The following is an 18516-nucleotide window of genomic DNA, read 5'->3' on the forward strand; positions in this document are numbered from 1 at the left end:
CTGTTATTATCATACTTAGCTGTTACACTTTAACCATCATCACTGACACTGTAGCTTATTCATTGTTGTTGTTGCTCTGTTTGTCTCCTTCCTGCTTCTCAGAGCCCGGCACAGTTTCAGCAGATGTCTGTTCATCATGAGTCTGGATCTGCTCGAGATTTCTGCCTCTTTTTTTCCTCCTAAGTTTTTCCTCTTAGCTCTTTGCTAAATGTTGCTCAGTGCTCATGATGGATCAATGTTTGGTCTTTGTAAATAATATAACAATGAGTAAGGTCTTTCACCTGCTATTTTGTTAAGTGTCTTGAGATAACATTTGTTATGAATTGGCGCTATACAAATAAAGATTGATTGACTGAGGTTAATGCATAACTTGTGCTCAGAGTGTACGAGTAGTTTTAAAGGTCTGATATTCTCCTCCTCTTCAACAAGTGTAAATAAGTCTCAGAGCTCCTCAAAACATGTGTGTGAAGTTTCTTGTTGTAAATCCACTCTGATCCTGTATTTGATCATGTCTATAAACCCCTCTATTTCAGCCCTGCTCAGAACAGGCTGTTTCTGTGTCTGTACCTTTAAATATGTAAATGAGTTGTGTCTGACCACGCCCCCTCTCTGGAAGGGCTTGGGTGTCTCGGGCTTTCTTGCTCCATGTCCTATTGTTTACGGTGAGAAGGCGGACTCAGAGGGCAGAACAAACACCTAGCTGTGGGAGTGTCATCCACCTGGGGTAGGGGCTTCTGCCCTTTGTGATGTCATGAAGGGAAAATCTCCAAATGGCCTGTTTGAGCACACATTTTCTGAAAAGTGGAGCAGGCAGAAGACGGAGAGGATGTACTTTTCTCATCATTGGGGGTTTGTAGACAGACTAGTGACACATATTAGAGTTAGTGGAACATGGGGAAGTGGATGTGACCTTTAAAAACCACAGCGGGAGGAGGAAGCTGCATTTTGCCTTTTGTATATTTCAACATTGTGCATAAAGCTTACAGTATAACATCTTCCACTTTGTCTTGAAGCTGTCATGCAGTTAAATAATGTCCTCTGATATGTAGTGGAGAATCATTTTACAGAAACATATAAAAAGGTGAAGCTTGTTATTTATACACAGTTTGGATTGTTGTCCCTCTTAAACCCACATTAACTGCTAAACTAATCCCCACAACAGTGTCATGCAACATGTCCCACACTCTGATTTGCTTATAAAACTATCAACGTTAAAATGCAAAGCAGCAGGTCGAGTTTAAAGGAAACACTCTGAGGAGACCTTTAGCTCATGGAAACTGGAGACTGAAGCTTTTTACTGATTCAGTGATTTGAATGAATAATGTGCACTCATGGTGAACTTCCAGCAGCGTGGTGTTAAATGACTGACTAAGAGGTGAATCTGTTTGGACAAAAAGCTTATTTTTTATTCCCAAGGATTTCTTGCTCTAAACAAAAACGTCAGGACAAATTCCTCGTACGCTGTGAAGAGTTCATCAACTTGGCCTTAAAGCAGATTCTGATTCATCCTCTTACTGTAAGTGTTCCTAAAAGACTCCCGGTGATGCAATCACTGCACTCGCTGTTGTCTCTTTAACTGAGTGAGTAAGAAAAAGATTTACCTCTACAAAAAGCTCATTATTTCAACCGGTTGATCGATTTAGAAGAAGATATCCTGTATTGATCCCATGACTTTTACACTCTGTTGTTGAAGATGCTACACACACATAGGCTGAAATACATCAGAAAGCAACACACATACACAAACAGGATCCTCAGGACATGCAGAGAGGGAGGGGGGTGGGTGGGGGCTGTACATGAAAGAGTGTCCTTGATTTTGGGGGTTCGGTGTCTGTCAGTGAACTGGCTCCTCTTCAGCTACCAGACAACAAAAATAAAAGACACTCAATGTTGGGTAATTTCTTGTTATTAATCCCTGAGTGGAAATTCTGGTTCACACTCGTTATAAAGAGACATGCTTCTCACACACACAGGGGTGACATACTGTACATACACCTCCTTCCTGTTCAGGGTCCAGGCGGTGGTGATCTCGTGCACCCTGGACTTGCAGGCAACCTCCTGCACTCTGTCTAAATTTCACAAATACATCGGCAATATTTAGATACTGAAATGTTGCCAACATATTTGAACAATTAGGACAGTGTGCAGGAGGTTTTGTGCTTTTTTTTTGATGGATTCGTTCCCCTCCAATGCACCGGTCTGATTAAATAGATGATTGTTTGTTTTGAAAGCTTCAGTACTTTTTGATACCATCATTTATAAGAACAATGGAGGATGAATCGTTCTGAAACATGTGGAGTATCAACATTTCTGACAACCTAAATGTGAAACAGTTTTTCCCTCACATGGTGTAACCGGGGAGTTTGTTGGCCACCAGCTCAGAGATGTGCTGATACTCCTTCCTGAAGTCCAGGGTCCCGAGCTCATCCTCCACCTCCTCAGCCTCTTGCGGGTCACAGGAGGAAACTGATTCTGCCGAAAATCCTCCTCGAGCTGCTCTGCTGCTCCTGGTCGACTCGCTCCTTTGACCTCTCCATGATATTAAACTGTCAGCGCCGGAGCTCCTCCCCCCTCCGCTGCTGTCCGTCATCTGTTTTCTGGAGAGGATCGTCTGTAAGGACGCCGACGTGTCTCCGTCAGCGTCATCATCATCATCAGAGGAGAAGCTGATGGCCGAGGCGTGGGTTCGGGGTCGGATGATGTGCGTCCCCCTCAGAGCGCGCTGTGGAGGAGAGCTGGGGGCTTTGACAGGTACGGGGAGGGCCGCTCTCCTGTAGAGACCCTCAGAGCCGGAGTCAGAAATGGGGCGGACGGGGGACTTTGGCGTTCTGGATCTGGAGGGCTCGGGGCTGCTCAGGGGGTCAGGAGAGAAAGCATCGCTCGGCTCGAGGCTGTTAAAGTCGTCAGCGTACTCGTCGTCGTTTCCTTCCCCTGCAGAGTCTGAAAATGAAGATTTAGAGCTGCTGTGTCGGCGGCTTCCTGAAGATGCAGAGTTCCCTCTGAGTGTGTCAGAGTGTGACTGATGTGATTCACTGTGATGCTCGCTCTCGTCTTCCTTTGGGGGGGAAATGTCACCCTCCACACCGGGGATGTGAACTAACCTGGAGTCCTTTTCAGGAAGGGAAGCTTTTTCTGCATTTCTTGGAGAGTGTGCGTCTCGTTTCCTCTGCACCCTCTCATGCCGGCCTTTCTCTTTCATTGTGATGGTCTGTTGTCGTGAAGAATCCTCCGGGAGGTTCTGAATCATTGTCTCTATATTTTCATTCAGACCGGTGCTCGGCTTTGACTCAGATTTCCTTGCGCTCGACTTTGTCTTTCTCTTTTCCTTAGCCGTAGGTGACTGTGTTTTATTCTGTATTAATCCCACACATTCCCGGGTTTTCACCCTCGAAGGAGATATCTGCTTCAGCCGCAGATTAAACGTTTTAGTCGTACCGAACACAAGCTTCTTCCTCGGAGACGTGCTGTAACTTTTACTCTCCTCTCGCTTGTCTTTCCCTCTTAGAGATGCTCGTCCGTCTAAAGGTGTCGAGCAGTTTCTGGGGGAATGTAGAAGCTTTGAATTTGGACTGATCCCCTGCCTGGTTTCCTGAAATGGTTGTGTGTTCCTGTGCGAAGGCTCTGTAGACGCAGGTCTGTAAATCCAGGACAGATTAGGGTGAATAGAGAGGGGCTGCTGAGGACTCGGTCCGTTCAGCTGCGACAGCTCGACTAGAAGAGCGTTCAACAGAGGCAACTGCTGTATCGCTTCCCCGAGGACGTTAGGAGTCACGCCACCGGTCCCTTTGTTCTCTGACGTCTTTGCATCTTGTTTTCCTCTCTGGGCCACCGTAGGAGAACTTTCACCTTCGCTCTTATTTTCGTCCTCGGAGTCTTCACATGTAAAACTCTGTGAGTTTGGATCCAGAAAGGTGCAATCGCCTCCTACCTTTTTGCTTCTTTCCTCGGCAGTATTGCAGTAGAAGAGATGCGGTGGACAAAACAAGGTTAAGTCTTCTTCAAAACTGTTTTCTTTAACTGTCCGGGGAGTTTGGCTTCCTGCATTTTCTCCAGTATGCTTGTCACACACACTTTTGTCCTGTTTATTATACTCATTTTGCAAGAGTTTGTCCTTATCTGATGCTTCGTTGTTTCTGCTCAAATCGTCCTCGTCCTCTTTAGGTGATGAGGCACGCTCAGAGTCGAGAGGCAGCGACTCTGCAGGTTTATTCTCCGCGTTGCTGTGTTGCTCTTCTTCTCCTCGGCGTGCAATGTTGCTTTTAACCCCCCTCCTCTGAGCTGCATTCGGCAGCAAACTACCACCAAGACTTTGCAGTTTGTAACTCAGAGAAACGGATCCAATCTTCTCCCCTCTGAGGTTGCAAACACCAACGAGCCCCCGCTCGCCATGAGACGAGGGAGCAGAGACCCCGTGTTGGGTCACGTCCTGTCTGACCCTCCTCATCACTTTATTCAGGGGGATGAGAGAGGTCCCGACTAGTTTGGGGATCTCCTCCTTCACGTCCAGCACCATGGCGTAGAGAGGAGTGCTGGCCAGGTGTGTGTGCAGAGAGCTCAGGTTCATTTTGAAGAAACAACACTTCCCTCTGTTGAAGCGATGAGCTCCTTCTTGCTGTCGAGGTTTCCCTCCTCTCATCTGTTCAGGCTGATAAATAAGCAGCGTCGGGAAATCCAGCAGTCTCACTCCAACAGCCAGCTCGTCGGACACTTCACTCACTTTGTCGAGTCGGATATTTTCCACCAGAAGCTCAAATGAAAACAGAGTCTCTGAATGATCGATGTTTTGTAGTCCTGACATCATGAAAAGTCTTTCAAAGCGTAAAAAAAACTACAGCTGTTAGCTAATCCTCACATTCGAACGTCTGGCTTCTCTCGGCTCCATGGAAACAAACATGAGTCGCGGATCTTTGACGTCATAGAACACGCGCGGATAGCTGGGATATGTAGTTCGGAGTGCCGCTTACAAATATCCTTGTTTAAAAAGCCATTAAATTACATAAATAAAGACATTTCTGTCTCGTTTTTTAAATTCATAAATGGTGAAACAATCGCGCTTCTTCGTGCAGGTAAATTTGGAGGTTTGTTTCTGAATTAGTGTCAGCTAAAGACAAGAAGACAAAATAAATCAATGAATTTTAATGCTTCAACTTTGCATTTTATGGGGTACTTTCATTAACACCCCAAAATATGTATTTACACATCAACACCTCGAGTTATGTTGCTTTGTTGTAGGCTATATATTTCTGTATTTTAATGTTAGATTTATAGCATATATTCTATTTTCCTGTGCTTAAATTTTGTAATTCTTATGTACTGAAGATCAGGAAGTCAACCAGTGCGCTCCCCCTCTCTCTCTTTCTCTCTCTCTCTCTCTCTCATCCTGGCTCCACCATGTTTGTGTTGTAGTTTACTTTGTTAGTTTAGTTCACACCATAACACATGATGCCCACACCACACTGATTCACAGACAAACTGTCTCTCTCTTTGTAAACAGCTGTTATGTTTGGTATCTTTTTAATGAACTTTTGCACCGTTTAGTCAAACCTATGTTTCCCTTGTTTTTTTATCAGGCCTCAAGAGCCGGGACATGACACACTCAAAATAATCTTGATTATGATTTTTGTCATAAAGGAGCAGCTCTAATTTCAATGTGAGATGAAATCATGTTCCTCCAGGACCCTGAGGCTACATGAGAGACATTTGAGAATTAAGAGGTAGAAGCATGAGATTAAATTCAGTGAGAAGATGGTGGATTAAAACAGTTAAAGTGGCAAATAAGCAGTTAAAGTGACATTTACAGCTGCAGAGGTAGTTTAAAGACAATCCAGAATCAATTTCAGGTGTAAGCCTATGTAAGTAATTTAACTGTGATCTAATGAAGCTGCAGCTACAGAATGATATCTGACAGGGAACTACAGTCGTGTCATGCAGATGATATATTTCAGGTCCACATCTTTACTGCAGCTCACCAGATGGGGCCACTGCAGGGCTGACTGAGCTACAGAGACCACAGCAGTGTTTGGTTTAAGGGAAACCAGGAGTGAGTTTACACAGCAGGCGGATTATCCGTATTTGGCATGTAGTCACCATTCCGTTATTTCCTCATAAATATCAACAAACACTCTCCTGATAGAAAGAAAAAAGTCAAAGTTTACAGTTAGTAAAGGCGTCGTGTGGGCGGGGCCTCTCTCTCTGCGTGCTGACGTCACAGAGGTAGGCGCTGTGTGAGTGTGTGCGCTGTGAGCAGCTTCAGTCTGCAGACTGGCACGCAGAGGTGTGAGACCGACCACCGCCGCTTCTTCTGGTTTTTTACTCTTTGCGGATATCTGACGACGTTAACGGGCTCGTTACCTTCACCGGACCCCGCTCACACTGCACGGTAAGAGCCTAATGTGCTTTTTTCTCCTTCCGCACACACCAGCAGAGTAAAAAGTAGGGCTGTGACTGAAAGTGAGGAGCGGTACACACACAGTTGAGAGAAGCGTAAAGGCTGAAAAGTGTTTTGGAAGCCCGGTGATAACGGAGGGTAAAGTTCTCCTGAGGCGCCGGAGCAGAAGAGACAAGTGAGAAAAACAGAACTAAAGTGGAGGAGATGAGGTTTCAGCTGTGGTCTATCTATAGCCGATATTTATGTCTTATCATAAAGTGCGTGAGCTGTGCTGCTGCTGCTCTATGTGTGACTCCAGTGTGTTTACTAATGAAGAAGCACGAGCTGTAGACCAAACCCCATACAGAAAACAGACCATTTAACACAACATAGCCCATCCACCAGGTGCTCTACATTATATCTAAGTAGTTTGTGCTGCTCATTTTTTATTGCGGATGATATCACTCACTGACGTCATGTTTTTGGGTCTTGGTGCTCGTGATGGTGCGTGTGCGTGTGTGTGTGCCCGTGTGTGTGTGTGTGTGTGTGTGATGCAGGTCATTTGGCAGCATTTGCACGAAGGTTTTTTTGAATGAATATGAATTGAGTGCAGTTCTTCTGAGAAACGATAGGGGGCGATAAAAGCAGCTTTGTCGAACTGATCCAGAATACACGGACAGACAGCAGCTCCAGTCTGGTGTGAAATATCTTCTTTTTTTCAAGCAATATCTCTTAAGTTCTGGTGAGGGGAAGTCGCTCCACGCAGCTGAATGGTTATCTCGACTTCTCACGGCTGCAGGAGCCTGTGTGTCTCCAGACAAAGAGCAGCTTCCTCTCGCATCAGAGTTGTTTGGATTCTCCATAAATCAAATGTGGCTCTCGGCTTGTCCACAGCTTGTACTGTTGTGCTTTATTTGAGCTGCTCCATTGGCCTACACAACATACCCTGCCATGTATCCTCCCCTGATCCAGTAAACAAGTGAAATGTTGTTTGTCTTCCAGAGCTCTTTGCTGTGTTTCTGCAGGAAGTTTGTCCTCCACAGCTTCCCATTAAAGGGGGAACAAATAGGCCTTTTCCTCCGGCTGCAGACACAACAACAAGGTGCTTTTCAGTGTGAATGATAAGTTCTCATTGTTTAATGTCCACTGCTCTGGATTTATATCCTCCTGCCTTCACAGCTCCCATTTAAACAAATCAGGCATAAAGACTTCTCTGCTCCCCGAGCGGTCAAATCAATAAGACACCATTATTTTTTCACACGATTTAATGTCTGGGAACGATTAGTTTTTCTGTGCTGAACTGAGTGAGCTCTGGAGTGTTTGTAGACTCCTCCAGAGTGCTCACGATGACCTGCTGTACCATTTAAGATCCAATATGTTTGTCTTTACTGCAGCTGTCATTACTCTGCACATCAGGGAGGCTGTTTTTCAACGGACCATCTCCTGCGCGCGCTCAATCGTGTCTTTAGTGAAGCGTCGCTCCATTGTCCCTTCTGGGCCTCCGTACATGTGTGACTGTGTCTGCAGAGACTCTGTCCTCTGACTGGATTTTACTGTTCTGCTTTGTTCTGGTTGACTCTGGACATTTCTGGGCGGAGCTGGTGTGTTTCCTCCAGCCAATGACAGCGCAGCAGGTGAGTTTAGGAGAGGGTACAATTGAGTGATTGGACGCCATTCAAACTGGTGAATATGATGGACGTGGACGTAGTGGCAAAGCAAAGCTGGTTCTAAAACGAGGGTGAACCTTGTGTTGTCTTTTACCCGTGGACGTGGAGTTGGTCTGCTTCCTGTTGGACAGGCAGGTGACAAACACCGGCGGTTAGCTTGTGGTAGCGTGCGTTAGCTTGAAGTAAACGTACACACTACGACCTGCAGTGAGTGATGAACTCAGGAGGAGGGGCTTAGTTTGAATGTTGTCTTTACCAACTGCAACAAAGAATGATACAGACTCCACCTTTAAGTTTGACATCATTTTGAACACTCTGATGCTTCTTGATACCACGTGTTAAGAAACCATAAAAACTCAAGTTATTCAAAACCTTCTGTAGATTAAAAAAACAATACAGATCTTTTAGACCAAAGCAGAGAGGAACTGTGAACACTGCACAAATACGTTGGCAGCCTTTTTTTTGGTATTTGTGAACTGTAGACAGTGTGCAGGAGTTAACCTGTAAGTTTTGGTAATTCAAAACAAGATATTTCCTAAGGTTGACTTCCTAGGTCTTCTATTTTTGTTGCTGTGGTATCCATATCATTTGAATATTAATATTTAAGTTTAAAACTCTGGTATCATAACAGCTTCATGTGCTATTATTGTGCACAGAAGTTGAAAACAACCCCATCAAATATCAGTTTTTTCCAGCGATGATGAAAATGTCTTTGAGTCATCTCCATTCCTTTGTTTATAAGCTGCTCGCTGCATCTGATTTGTAACCTCTAGGATCTTTAATACGGAGCTTTTTCATTTGATTCTGACTCTGGTGAACGTTCTGTTTAGATTTCTTCGATGCTTCTTTTACGTCACAGACGCAGACACAGGCTGATGATGACAGATTGTGTTGAATATATAGATGAAAAAGAGAATGCTAAGGTAGCACATCTCACCTCCCTCGATCAGCTCACCCCATGAGACAGACCTACTCAGCAGCCATGATAATGACACTTCACTCTCACTCTGACAGATCTCTATTTAAGGCGCTGCAGACGAGGCCCTGCAGCAGAAATACGTCCTCTTCCCTTTTCCACCCGTCGCCTTCTGCATGGCTAACCAGACAATGGGTGATTGAGGCGGAGAGATGTGTCTTTCAAACTAAAGTTATGATCACAATGTGAGCTCAGCTGAACAATAAGGCACCTGTCAGAATTTGGCACAGGAACGTCTTCCTGAGACATGCCCGCAGGCTCCATCCAGCTGTTTACATTTCAGAGCTGGTTTGCATGTCTGAGAGCTGGAGACGCCCGTCTACAGTTACAATCTGTTACCCTCAATGGTTACAGGTTCATATATTATGTATCAGTAAAAAGTGATCTTGTCGGTAGTTCAGCTACTCGTGAAGCTTTAAACATCTTTGAGCCTTTTGAGGAAGTCGATAGTTAATAAAGTTTTCTACAGCGTACGTTAGTTTCTGATTGCTGCGCTCTCAGTTGAAAATAGTTCAACTTTGGGAACTCCTGTCATTGTCACCTCTCCCTCACCGACCAATCAAAACTAAGAAGGGGCGGGACATCTGGCAAAAGCTTTGTCAACAACAATATCAGGGAGACGCTAAGCTGACTCACTCGTCTTTCCGAGCCAGTTCCAGGTGTAGAGCTGCTGCTGATGTCGACATGATTCATTCACGTCGTCTTCATTTTGTCTTTGTGATATTTCCTTAAATTAAAGCAAATATTTAACACACGCAGCTAAAACACACCTAACCGTCACTACAGAGGGAAGCAGAACTTAACTTTCCTAACATAGCAAAAATGAACGGCGGTGAAAAGCGCTCTGAAACGGAGGTCATGAGCTCTGCCGTCACTGGACACAGACCGTTCAGTCTGTTTACTTCATCACACCAGATTTCTCCTCCTGAGTCTTTGTGGTTGGTCACATTGTTCCAGTGAGGAGGAAGTGAAAGCTCTACTTCATGTAGCTTCACCTTAAAACGGGTCTATTGCTCTTTTTTTCAGAACTTCCCCAATCCCGCTCGCCGCCTCCTGGTTTTCCCCTTGATCACCTCTCTTCCCATAATGCTTTGCTGCTGCTGCTGCGGCTGCTGTGCTGACCAGTCATAATTAGAGAACGGTAAAAGAGGGAGATTGGTTAATTGTACAGAGGAGCATGTGGTACCCCCCCTCTTCTCCTCCATGCATGTGATGAGGATCAGGTCTGGTCTCTCTGTGGCGGCTGACCGGCTGGCTGGAGTCACAAAAGGCCTCTCCGACCAAATCCTGTTGCTTCAAACCCAACCAACCAGCAGACAGCGGATCACATGCTGCTGCTCCTGTTGTGAGAGCCAGACTCTCTCTCTCCCTCTCTCTCTCCGTCTTTTTGTCAGCTCTTTGTTTTGATTGCAGTCTGGATTTTTGGAGGATTTAAGCCCACTCATCACTGTCAGCGGGGAAAGCACAGACGCCGTCAGACGGTTGAGGGCTGTTCCACCAGCGGCCTGTTGGTGCAGGATGTGGGAGGTTTACTGACTCATGTTTCTGAGGTGTTCAGTTCAGACAAAGCCTGGAAATAAGTCTTCATAGATTCAGGATATCGGCTCCGTTCAAAACGCTTGTGATCACTTTAGAGCTGCGTAAACGTCTACCTCATCATCGCCACAAACACGTCGTCTCAGGTTAAAGGTAACAGTGAACTAAAGCGCTGAGCGGGGCTTTCATGGGGTTGTGCTACTTCTTGACACAGTCGGGCGTGGAGGTGATCTGCTGCTACCGTTAGCGCTGCTTTTCCACGACCTCAGCGTGTGGCGTTCTCTCTGGGTCGTTCATCATGTTTTCTCCTCACAGTGACGTCTCTCACGTGTAATCACTTTAATGGTGTAAAGACAGCGTGTTTGGCGTTCGTCAGTGTGTGCATTCCAGGACGGCGCCGGCAGCGTAACATTTCCACCCAATGAGACGCTCTGACCTGTGACGTGCGTCTTCAGGACGTGTGTGGACGTTTGCCCTCGCTGGGCGCTCTGCTTGTTTATTTGTTTGTGTGTGTGAGAGATGTATGTTAATCTGACGGCGCTGATGTGGTTAAGCCTCGGCGTCCGGTAGATTAGATCCAGATGGACGCTGTCTCTGCTGCTCACATGTGAAGCCGGCCATTTAAAGGCGCTGTAGCAAGGGACTTTCTGCATTGTTTCCTTTTGCCTTGTTCTGAATACTTCATGTTAAAGGAGGTTTTACTGCAAAACATTTTGATCTAAAGAGCTTCATGTCCTCTGCAGTCTGCAGGACTTTAAGACTTTAGAACTAAAAAAAACATCCTCAGAGAGAAAACCGTGCACAAGGTAGTGATGAAGAACAACATGAACCAGGTGACGACGGCATGGCGGGGTCGTTAGCGGGTTAGCTTGTTGGTTAGCCTTAGTTTGTTCTTTTTAAGAAATCAGTCTGGATCCCGCAGGTCATGCACGATGACTTCACAGTTTAACAAACACATCTCTCCAGAGACGCAAACAGAATCTCTACATCATAAATATCGTTCACCATGTCGATCCACTCCCGTGGTGTCGGGCTTCAGGAAGTGACCAACGCTTACTGTCAGCAGAACTCGAACATGATTGTATGAGTATCCATGACCTGACAATCTGTATTCTCTAAAGATAAAGCAGGACCTGTCAGGGACAGGTTCATGCAAAGTCTGCTTTATGAGACTCATCACAGCGCTAAGGTTATGAAGAGTATCATAAAGTTCAGAAGCTTTAAGAACCCTTTGGATCTTCAGTCATGTGTGCAGGAGTTTGTCTGCATGGTTAGATTATAAAAACAAGAAATGACCCGACAATGAGCTCCTATAGGACTTCTACTGTTGCCTCTGAGGTAGTGACAGCGTTTGACCTTCACAGTCTCATATCTTAGTTTAAGATTCTGCTGTTTGGACAAACTAATCTTCTATTATTGTGCACAAAAGAAGAAGAAAGACACCACTTTTCCCGCCATGATGAAAATATATCCAACCAGTTTTCTAGTCCTGGTTTGTGTCTGAGCAGATAGTTGCATCCAATATATGAACTATTAACTCTAACTTTAATTTAGAGTTTTTTGATCAGATTCTAACTCTGCTTAATCTGTTGGCATGTCCATGTTTCCTTGTTTTTGTGCAGTTTGGACGGTTTGCAGGAGTTTGTCTGCATTGCTTGATCGAGTTTTGGTCCATTAAAAACAAGAAATCACCCTTTTCTTTCTGTGGTATTCAAACAGGAAGTGATATCGGTTCTTTTTCATGAATCATATGGAGGTTAAAGATTCTGCCATTGTGACAACTGTACACTTGACGCTGCCTGAAAGCGTGCCCGTGGTCGACTTCCTGAAATCCCCACTGCCTCCAACATTTACCGTCCGTCTGCTTCAGTGTAACAAAGAAGCACATCTGGACAAACGTTTTCTCCCTGACGTGTTTCACAAGTTGCTGTTAAGAAATGCTTTTATGTGGCTAATATCTTCCACACTGGGGGAGCTCCTCGTGTCCTACATTTTTCTGCTCGTTGGTTTCCCACCCTCTCGCCGCTCATCCGGTGACTCGCTGTCGTGTCAGGATGGTTTGGGTGAAGGAGCATCGCTGTGGCTGCAGGGGGAAGCTGCTGCATGGAGCAGATGGCGCAGCAGCAGAAGTCAAACGCCGATCGCGCTGTTGCTGGTGAGATTTCTGTCAAAACGAACGCATCCAAGGCCGAGCTGCTGAAGGAGAGAAGAGGGAGAGGAGAGGAGAGAAGAGAAGAGGAGAGAAGAGAAGAGGAGGAGGAGGAGGAGAGAAGAGGAGGAGAGAAGAGGAAGAGGAGGAGGAGAGAAGAGGAAGAGGAGAGGAGAGAAGAGGAGGAAGAGAAGAGGAGAAGAGGAGAGAAGAGGAGGTGTCACTGGGGCGGAGAGGTTTAACCCCTCTGATGACAGACTCTGACTTCATGCTGGCTCACAGGAAGCTGGACAGTTAATGGAAAAGATTAGACATCACATATCTCGGAGTGCTTCCCCTAAATCGTAAAACATCTGCTTTGCATCGTGCTGATATGTGGACATATTGTGTTCTATCCTTGCATTAGATTTCTGTGTCGCTGGTCATGAAAACAAACCACATGACCAGCTTACAGCAGCCCGGACCGTCCTGTGTAACGATGACCTTTGCAGACCCGCGCATGATATGATGGCCTAAGCTCCCTCCGACACATACTGACAGACGGAGACTTATGATTCATACATGTGGGATCCTCGCTGTCCCTCAGCTACTCACAGATGTGACTGTGAAAATGTTTTTTTATGTGTAAGAAAGTCATTAATCCTCCAGATAATCTGTAATCTTCTTCAGAGAAAATAGTGAAATGTGGGTCATCTCGTGACCGTCAAAGTTTTTAATATCAACATCCTTTCTTTGTCCAAATTGTTTTCCATACAGGATTAAAATAACGGTGATTTGAGGAGTGATACTATCTGTCTGAGTTAGGAACCAGCGGTGAAAGAGCGAGCAATTTGTGATGTTCTCTGTTCTTCTGTTGTTCAGCGACATTAAGCATCACACTCTGTTCCTCCGTCCTCAGTGTTTTTATTTGATGTCCCAGAAAAAGAACTGAGCTGACATCGCTGGTCACTGTCGAAGCTCTTAATGCAAGTGACAAAACATCCCAACAAACATTTCAGAATATGACTTCATGATGGATTTGGGTCGTATTTATTTCAGATGGAGTTTATAATGAACAGAAGCAGCAGAGGGAGGCTGTGGCTGCTTAACAACAACACATCCTGGTACTTTTTGACTTCAGTGTGATACCAGTAAAAATCAAACAGTATCGACACCACTGCAACAAAATTAGAAGTCCTGCTGTCTGAATATTTGGATCTGTCTTAATGTGAATCATCAAACTTTCGCAGGCAAACTCCTGCACATGGTCTGATTGTACCAATACGTTGGCAACGTATGCGTGTAATTTTACCTCTCTGAGGCGCCTTTGGTATCGAAGGAACTGGAATGTTGAGAACCTGATGCATGTCGGCTCTGCCAGCAGCGCTCTGCAGACGGCAGCTCAGCTTTGTTTTTGAACTTTTCAATGACCGAGGAATTCATTTCTTAGGTTGACTCGTACTGATTAGATATCCAAATAGAAGCTGGTGGAAATTCCTTTAGAGTAAAATGTTATGAATCCCTGAGTGCGTCTTGTTATGAGTTTTATTCATTCATCCTTTAATCCTGTACAGATCAAGTCCGCCCAGTAAAGCAGTGAGAATACCGGTGGTCCGAGCTGAGAGCTGCGGTTGGGGGAGGGGTCACTCTTTGTTTCACAAAGCCAATCATGAAATAATGTCACTCTGAAAAACATGGTGTTCATGCATTATGGATCTGCAGGAGAGGAGCATATAGGAAAATGTGTCTTGCCAAGATGAATTATGTGTGCGGCTAGCGGTCCCTGGGGGGCTCATTAGTGTCCATATCAGGAATGTAGGGGAAAAGGCCGCTCAAAGTTGCTGACCCGCCTCATATGTTTTGTCTGCGTGTCTGTCAGCGGGGCCACAATGGAGAGGCCGAGAGCTGGCCAGTCATTAACCCGATTGTCACTGAGTCCAAGGACCAGTGGTGACCCGCGGGGTTAACTCGCTCTGTGTCCCCCTCAGCGGGCCCAGACAATCGGGACAGCTGACCCCTGTGCTCACAGGCAGCCAGAGTCCAACGGGAGATAAGAGGGGATTTGGTTTTAGTGCTGCTGCGCATACCTCCGTCCTACTGTAGCGAAAAGAGAAAGGGCCTGTCTGAAAGGGCAGACAGGAGGGGGCGGAGTTATACAGCAGAGTCCGGACTGCATGCCTTTACAACCTCTGTACACGCTCCCTTTGTGTCAGGTAAGAACTAACAAATGTATTTCACTTTTCATCCTTCCTCTGATCCTTAGGGACAGCTCTCTATTCCAGCAGGGACAGAAAAAATGGAGCAACATTTTTTATGCTTTCTTTTTTTTTTTTTTAGATTTATTTTCGGGCTTTTTGTGCCTTTAATGGAGAGATAGGGGAGTGGATAGAGCTGCAAATCAGGGAGAGAGAGAGCGGGGATTGACATCTGGGAAAGGAGCCACGGGCGGGATTTGAACTCGGACCGCCCGCTTGGAGGACTACAGCCTCTGTACATGAGGTGCGCACACTAACCACTGTACCACCAGCGCCTCATATTTTATGCTTTCTGAAAGTGTTTAATACTTTCTGGGGAGACTTTTGTCTTTGTTTAGAAAGGAGAGCTGTAGAGTGACAGGAAGTGTGTGTGTGTGTGGGTTGCGCACTCTGCCAACAGAGCCAAACACAATCTCTGTAAGTTTGTTGAGACGGACCACAGCTTTAAAAAACAACATGTTTTTCACATGACGGGTGTGTAGGAGAGGAATGAAAACAACAGACTCCCTTCTATCAGGTATTCAGGACTTCTGTTTTTGTGGCATCGTGTTAAATCAGGTTTCAGTGTCCTTATATTTTTACAAACACCCGTCTATTAAAAAAAAAGCAGTTTGATACAATGAGATGGATAAATGTCATTTATAGGGTGTTTCTTTCTAATGTCGGCCATTTTGGAGTCCTGCTATCGTCATGGTAACCTGGACCTGGCGTCGGTAAATGTAGGCCAGTGCTGCAGGATAACCCCGCCGAGCGAACACCTTCGACCTTGACATCGACCGCGTGATCCGAGGAGCGGATATCGTCCGGATGAGTTCTTTTTTGAAGAGTTCAAGTGTGCCCACGTCTTTCTGAGGGAGGTTGATCGTAATTAACGAGTCAAACGGAGCGGAGCCGTGACAGATGTGCCATAAAGTGTGTGTGTTAGTATCCTTCAGTTAACCTCACCAGTGACTGCCGAGCCGTCACACTGCCTTTCAGTTTGGTTGAACTTCTATTAACCCTTTATTAGCAGGAGAGCTTCTACAGATATCACTCTGTATGTTTATTTCAACGACCTCATCGAGTGTTTCCTCCGTGCTATTCTTCATCTTAACACTCGCTCCTGATGGAACGAGCCGCCCTGCAGAGGGTGGTAGGTGGAGCTGATTGGCCGGTGGAGCTGGTTGCATCAGAAGAGTTCATCTTTGTTTCAGTCTTCTTCACTTCCTTCTCTCTGCAGTGACTCCTCGCTGTTTCGGGTTTCCCGCCATGTGACCACACGAGTTTCTGGTCGTTATTTTGCAACACACAAACTTTTTGGAAAAATATGTCGGCGTCCTTGAAAAGGAACTGATCAACTCTGAGTCATGAGATTCTGAGGAACTGGATGGAAATAAAACGATGGTCGGGGCGGCGATGGCCTAGTGGTCACATTGTGAGGCTACAGTCCTCGTTGCAGTGGCCGTGGGTTCGAATCCGACCTCGGCCATTTGCTGCATGTCATCCCGCTCTCTCTCCTCCAAACGCTTCCTGTCTCTCTTCAGCTTCTAATGAAGGCAAAAAGGATTCATGATGCAGTATGTTCCAAAGATATAAAAATATAAGAACAACAGAGTGTTTGTGTGTCTGTGTTGTTGTGTTCACGGTACAGGCGGGAGACGTTTTCTGTATCCGCCTTCTTACAGGAAGTAGCTTTCTCCCAATCAGCATCTTTATCAATGTGAGATAAAGTCTGTTCTCCGTCGGCTCCTTTCATGTTGACGGATCACAGAGTGTAGCTGCGTCGTAAACTTTCTCATTGTGTTTCTTTAAAAAACGCTGACCAAACAAATCGTCTGCAGGATGTTTTTTTCTTGTTTGTGTTTCTGCTGATCCATTTATCGGACCATAATGAGTTTAGTTTGTGGTTCCTGCTGGGAGTCTCAGAGCTGTCGGGACACTTTGCTCATTTGTAAGTTTGTCTTTCTGGAAGGAAGAAGCGATGTGTGATTCTGATTGTGTTTGTCTTTCACTGCAGCAGAGTCATCACTGCGGAGGTTTACACATCCGAGGAGTTTTCTCTGTATGTCTTATAATAAATATAAAAACATCAGGAGCGCTTTCAAACCTTTGAAGTGTTGGCAAGAAGAAATCACAACATCCAATCATGATTCTTCACTTTCTGAAGCTTCATTCTCTCAGTATAAACATGAATCTCCCTTTAAATCTGAATATCTTCCTTCTTCCAGCTCAGTTCAGCTTCACTTGTGAATCATGCACACCATTAACCCGGGACATCTCTGTGCAGCCTCTGTGTCCTATTACTGAAGCACAAAAATGCCCGAACACGACGTCGCCTTTGGCCTCGTCTTGTTACTTGCTGTTAGGAAAGACAGAGTAGCCTTTGAGTATTTTAGACAAGCCTGAGATACTGGAGTTACTGGTGTGTGTGTGTGTGTGTGTGTGTGTGTGTGTGTGTGTGTGTGTGTGTGTGTGTGTGTGTGTGTGTGTGTGTGTGTGTGTGTGTGTGTGTGTGTGTGTGTGTGTGTGTGTGTGTGTGTGTGTGTGTGTGTGTGTGTGTGTGTGTGTGTGTGTGTGTGTGTGTGTGTGTGTGTGTGTGTGTGTGTGTGTGTGTGTGTGTGTGTGTGTGTGTGTGTGTGTGTGTGTGTGTGTGTGTGTGTGTGTGTGTGTGTGTGTGTGTGTGTGTGTGTGTGTGTGTGTGTGTGTGTGTGTGTGTGTGTGTGTGTGTGTGTGTGTGTGTGTGTGTGTGTGTGTGTGTGTGTGTGTGTGTGTGTGTGTGTGTGTGTGTGTGTGTGTGTGTGTGTGTGTGTGTGTGTGTGTGTGTGTGTGTGTGTGTGTGTGTGTGTGTGTGAGCCTTTTACTCAAAGTGGGAGCTGAGAGGAGCTGAACTGTGCAGAGCTGCCAGTTGGCCTGGCCTCTCCGTGCACTCGGGCTGCAGCGGCGGTATGATGCGTTTAAGGAGCCGTCCAGCCGAGCAGAGCTAATTCATGCTGGAGTAGTATATTCCATCGCGCTTGTTTTGTGTTTTTTCCCCCTCTTTTCATTTCGGCTAGCCTTCCTTTCATGCACTTTGTGACGGCTGCTGACGGAGGATAATGATGTGCAGTGACAGTGGCCTGATTTTCTTCTATTCTCTTGCTTCTGTAATCACACTGTCTGTCTGTCAATGTGGAGGAGATCAGCCGCCCCCCCTCCCCTCCTCCTCCCCCCCACTGCAAAGCTTCTGTGGACGTTTGGAGGTTAACTGCGGGGGGGGGGGGGGGGGACGCTGCGGGATCCAGAGCTGGAGGGGGCAGCAGCACATTTGACACTGACTGCTCGCCTTTCTTACTGCCTTAAAAGAAGAAGGAGCACAGCAAAAGGAGATTACATAACGCAGGCAGGCGAGCAATGTCCCAGACACGATGTGAGGATCCCTGCTCGAGCGTGATTCTTCCGATGCCTTACAGCTACACGGCGCTCGCTCACTGCTTACCTTCCCCGGGCCATGTTTACTGGAAGCCCGGGGAGCCTCTCTGAAATGTAAACATGACTGCAGGGCCACATACAGTTCAGCTGAGACCAAACACAATGAACACACACACACACACACACACACACACACACAG

General features: G+C 46.0%; 2 protein-coding genes across 5 annotated transcripts in view; one reads left to right on the plus strand and one right to left on the minus strand.

Moving 5' to 3' along the window:
• Nucleotides 1-1992: 1992 nt before the first annotated feature.
• On the minus strand, nt 1993-4822 carry map10 (microtubule associated protein 10). The gene has a single exon (XM_061040648.1). The coding sequence runs from the start codon at nt 4799-4801 to the stop codon at nt 2342-2344; it is 2460 nt and encodes an 819-aa protein (XP_060896631.1). The 5' UTR covers nt 4802-4822; the 3' UTR covers nt 1993-2341.
• A 1415-nt stretch (nt 4823-6237) lies between these two features.
• The window catches only part of LOC132975829 (signal-induced proliferation-associated 1-like protein 2), a 115097-nt gene continuing 102818 nt past the window's right edge, over nt 6238-18516 (plus strand). For 3 of the 4 annotated variants that reach the window (XM_061040657.1, XM_061040656.1, XM_061040658.1), the window contains exon 1: nt 6239-6379. The gene's annotated coding sequence lies outside the window, so the exon portion shown is untranslated. Of the gene's footprint in view, nt 6380-18516 lie in introns of all 4 variants that reach the window. The other variant, XM_061040653.1, reaches the window with a different exon arrangement.

This window comes from Labrus mixtus, chromosome 6, assembly GCF_963584025.1.
Source record: "Labrus mixtus chromosome 6, fLabMix1.1, whole genome shotgun sequence".
Lineage (NCBI taxonomy): Eukaryota > Metazoa > Chordata > Actinopteri > Labriformes > Labridae > Labrus > Labrus mixtus.

Excerpts from the sequence above, each read along its gene's own strand:
- map10 (XM_061040648.1), bottom strand. The coding sequence starts at position 4,801 with ATGATGTCAGGACTACAAAACATCGATCATTCAGAGACTCTGTTTTCA.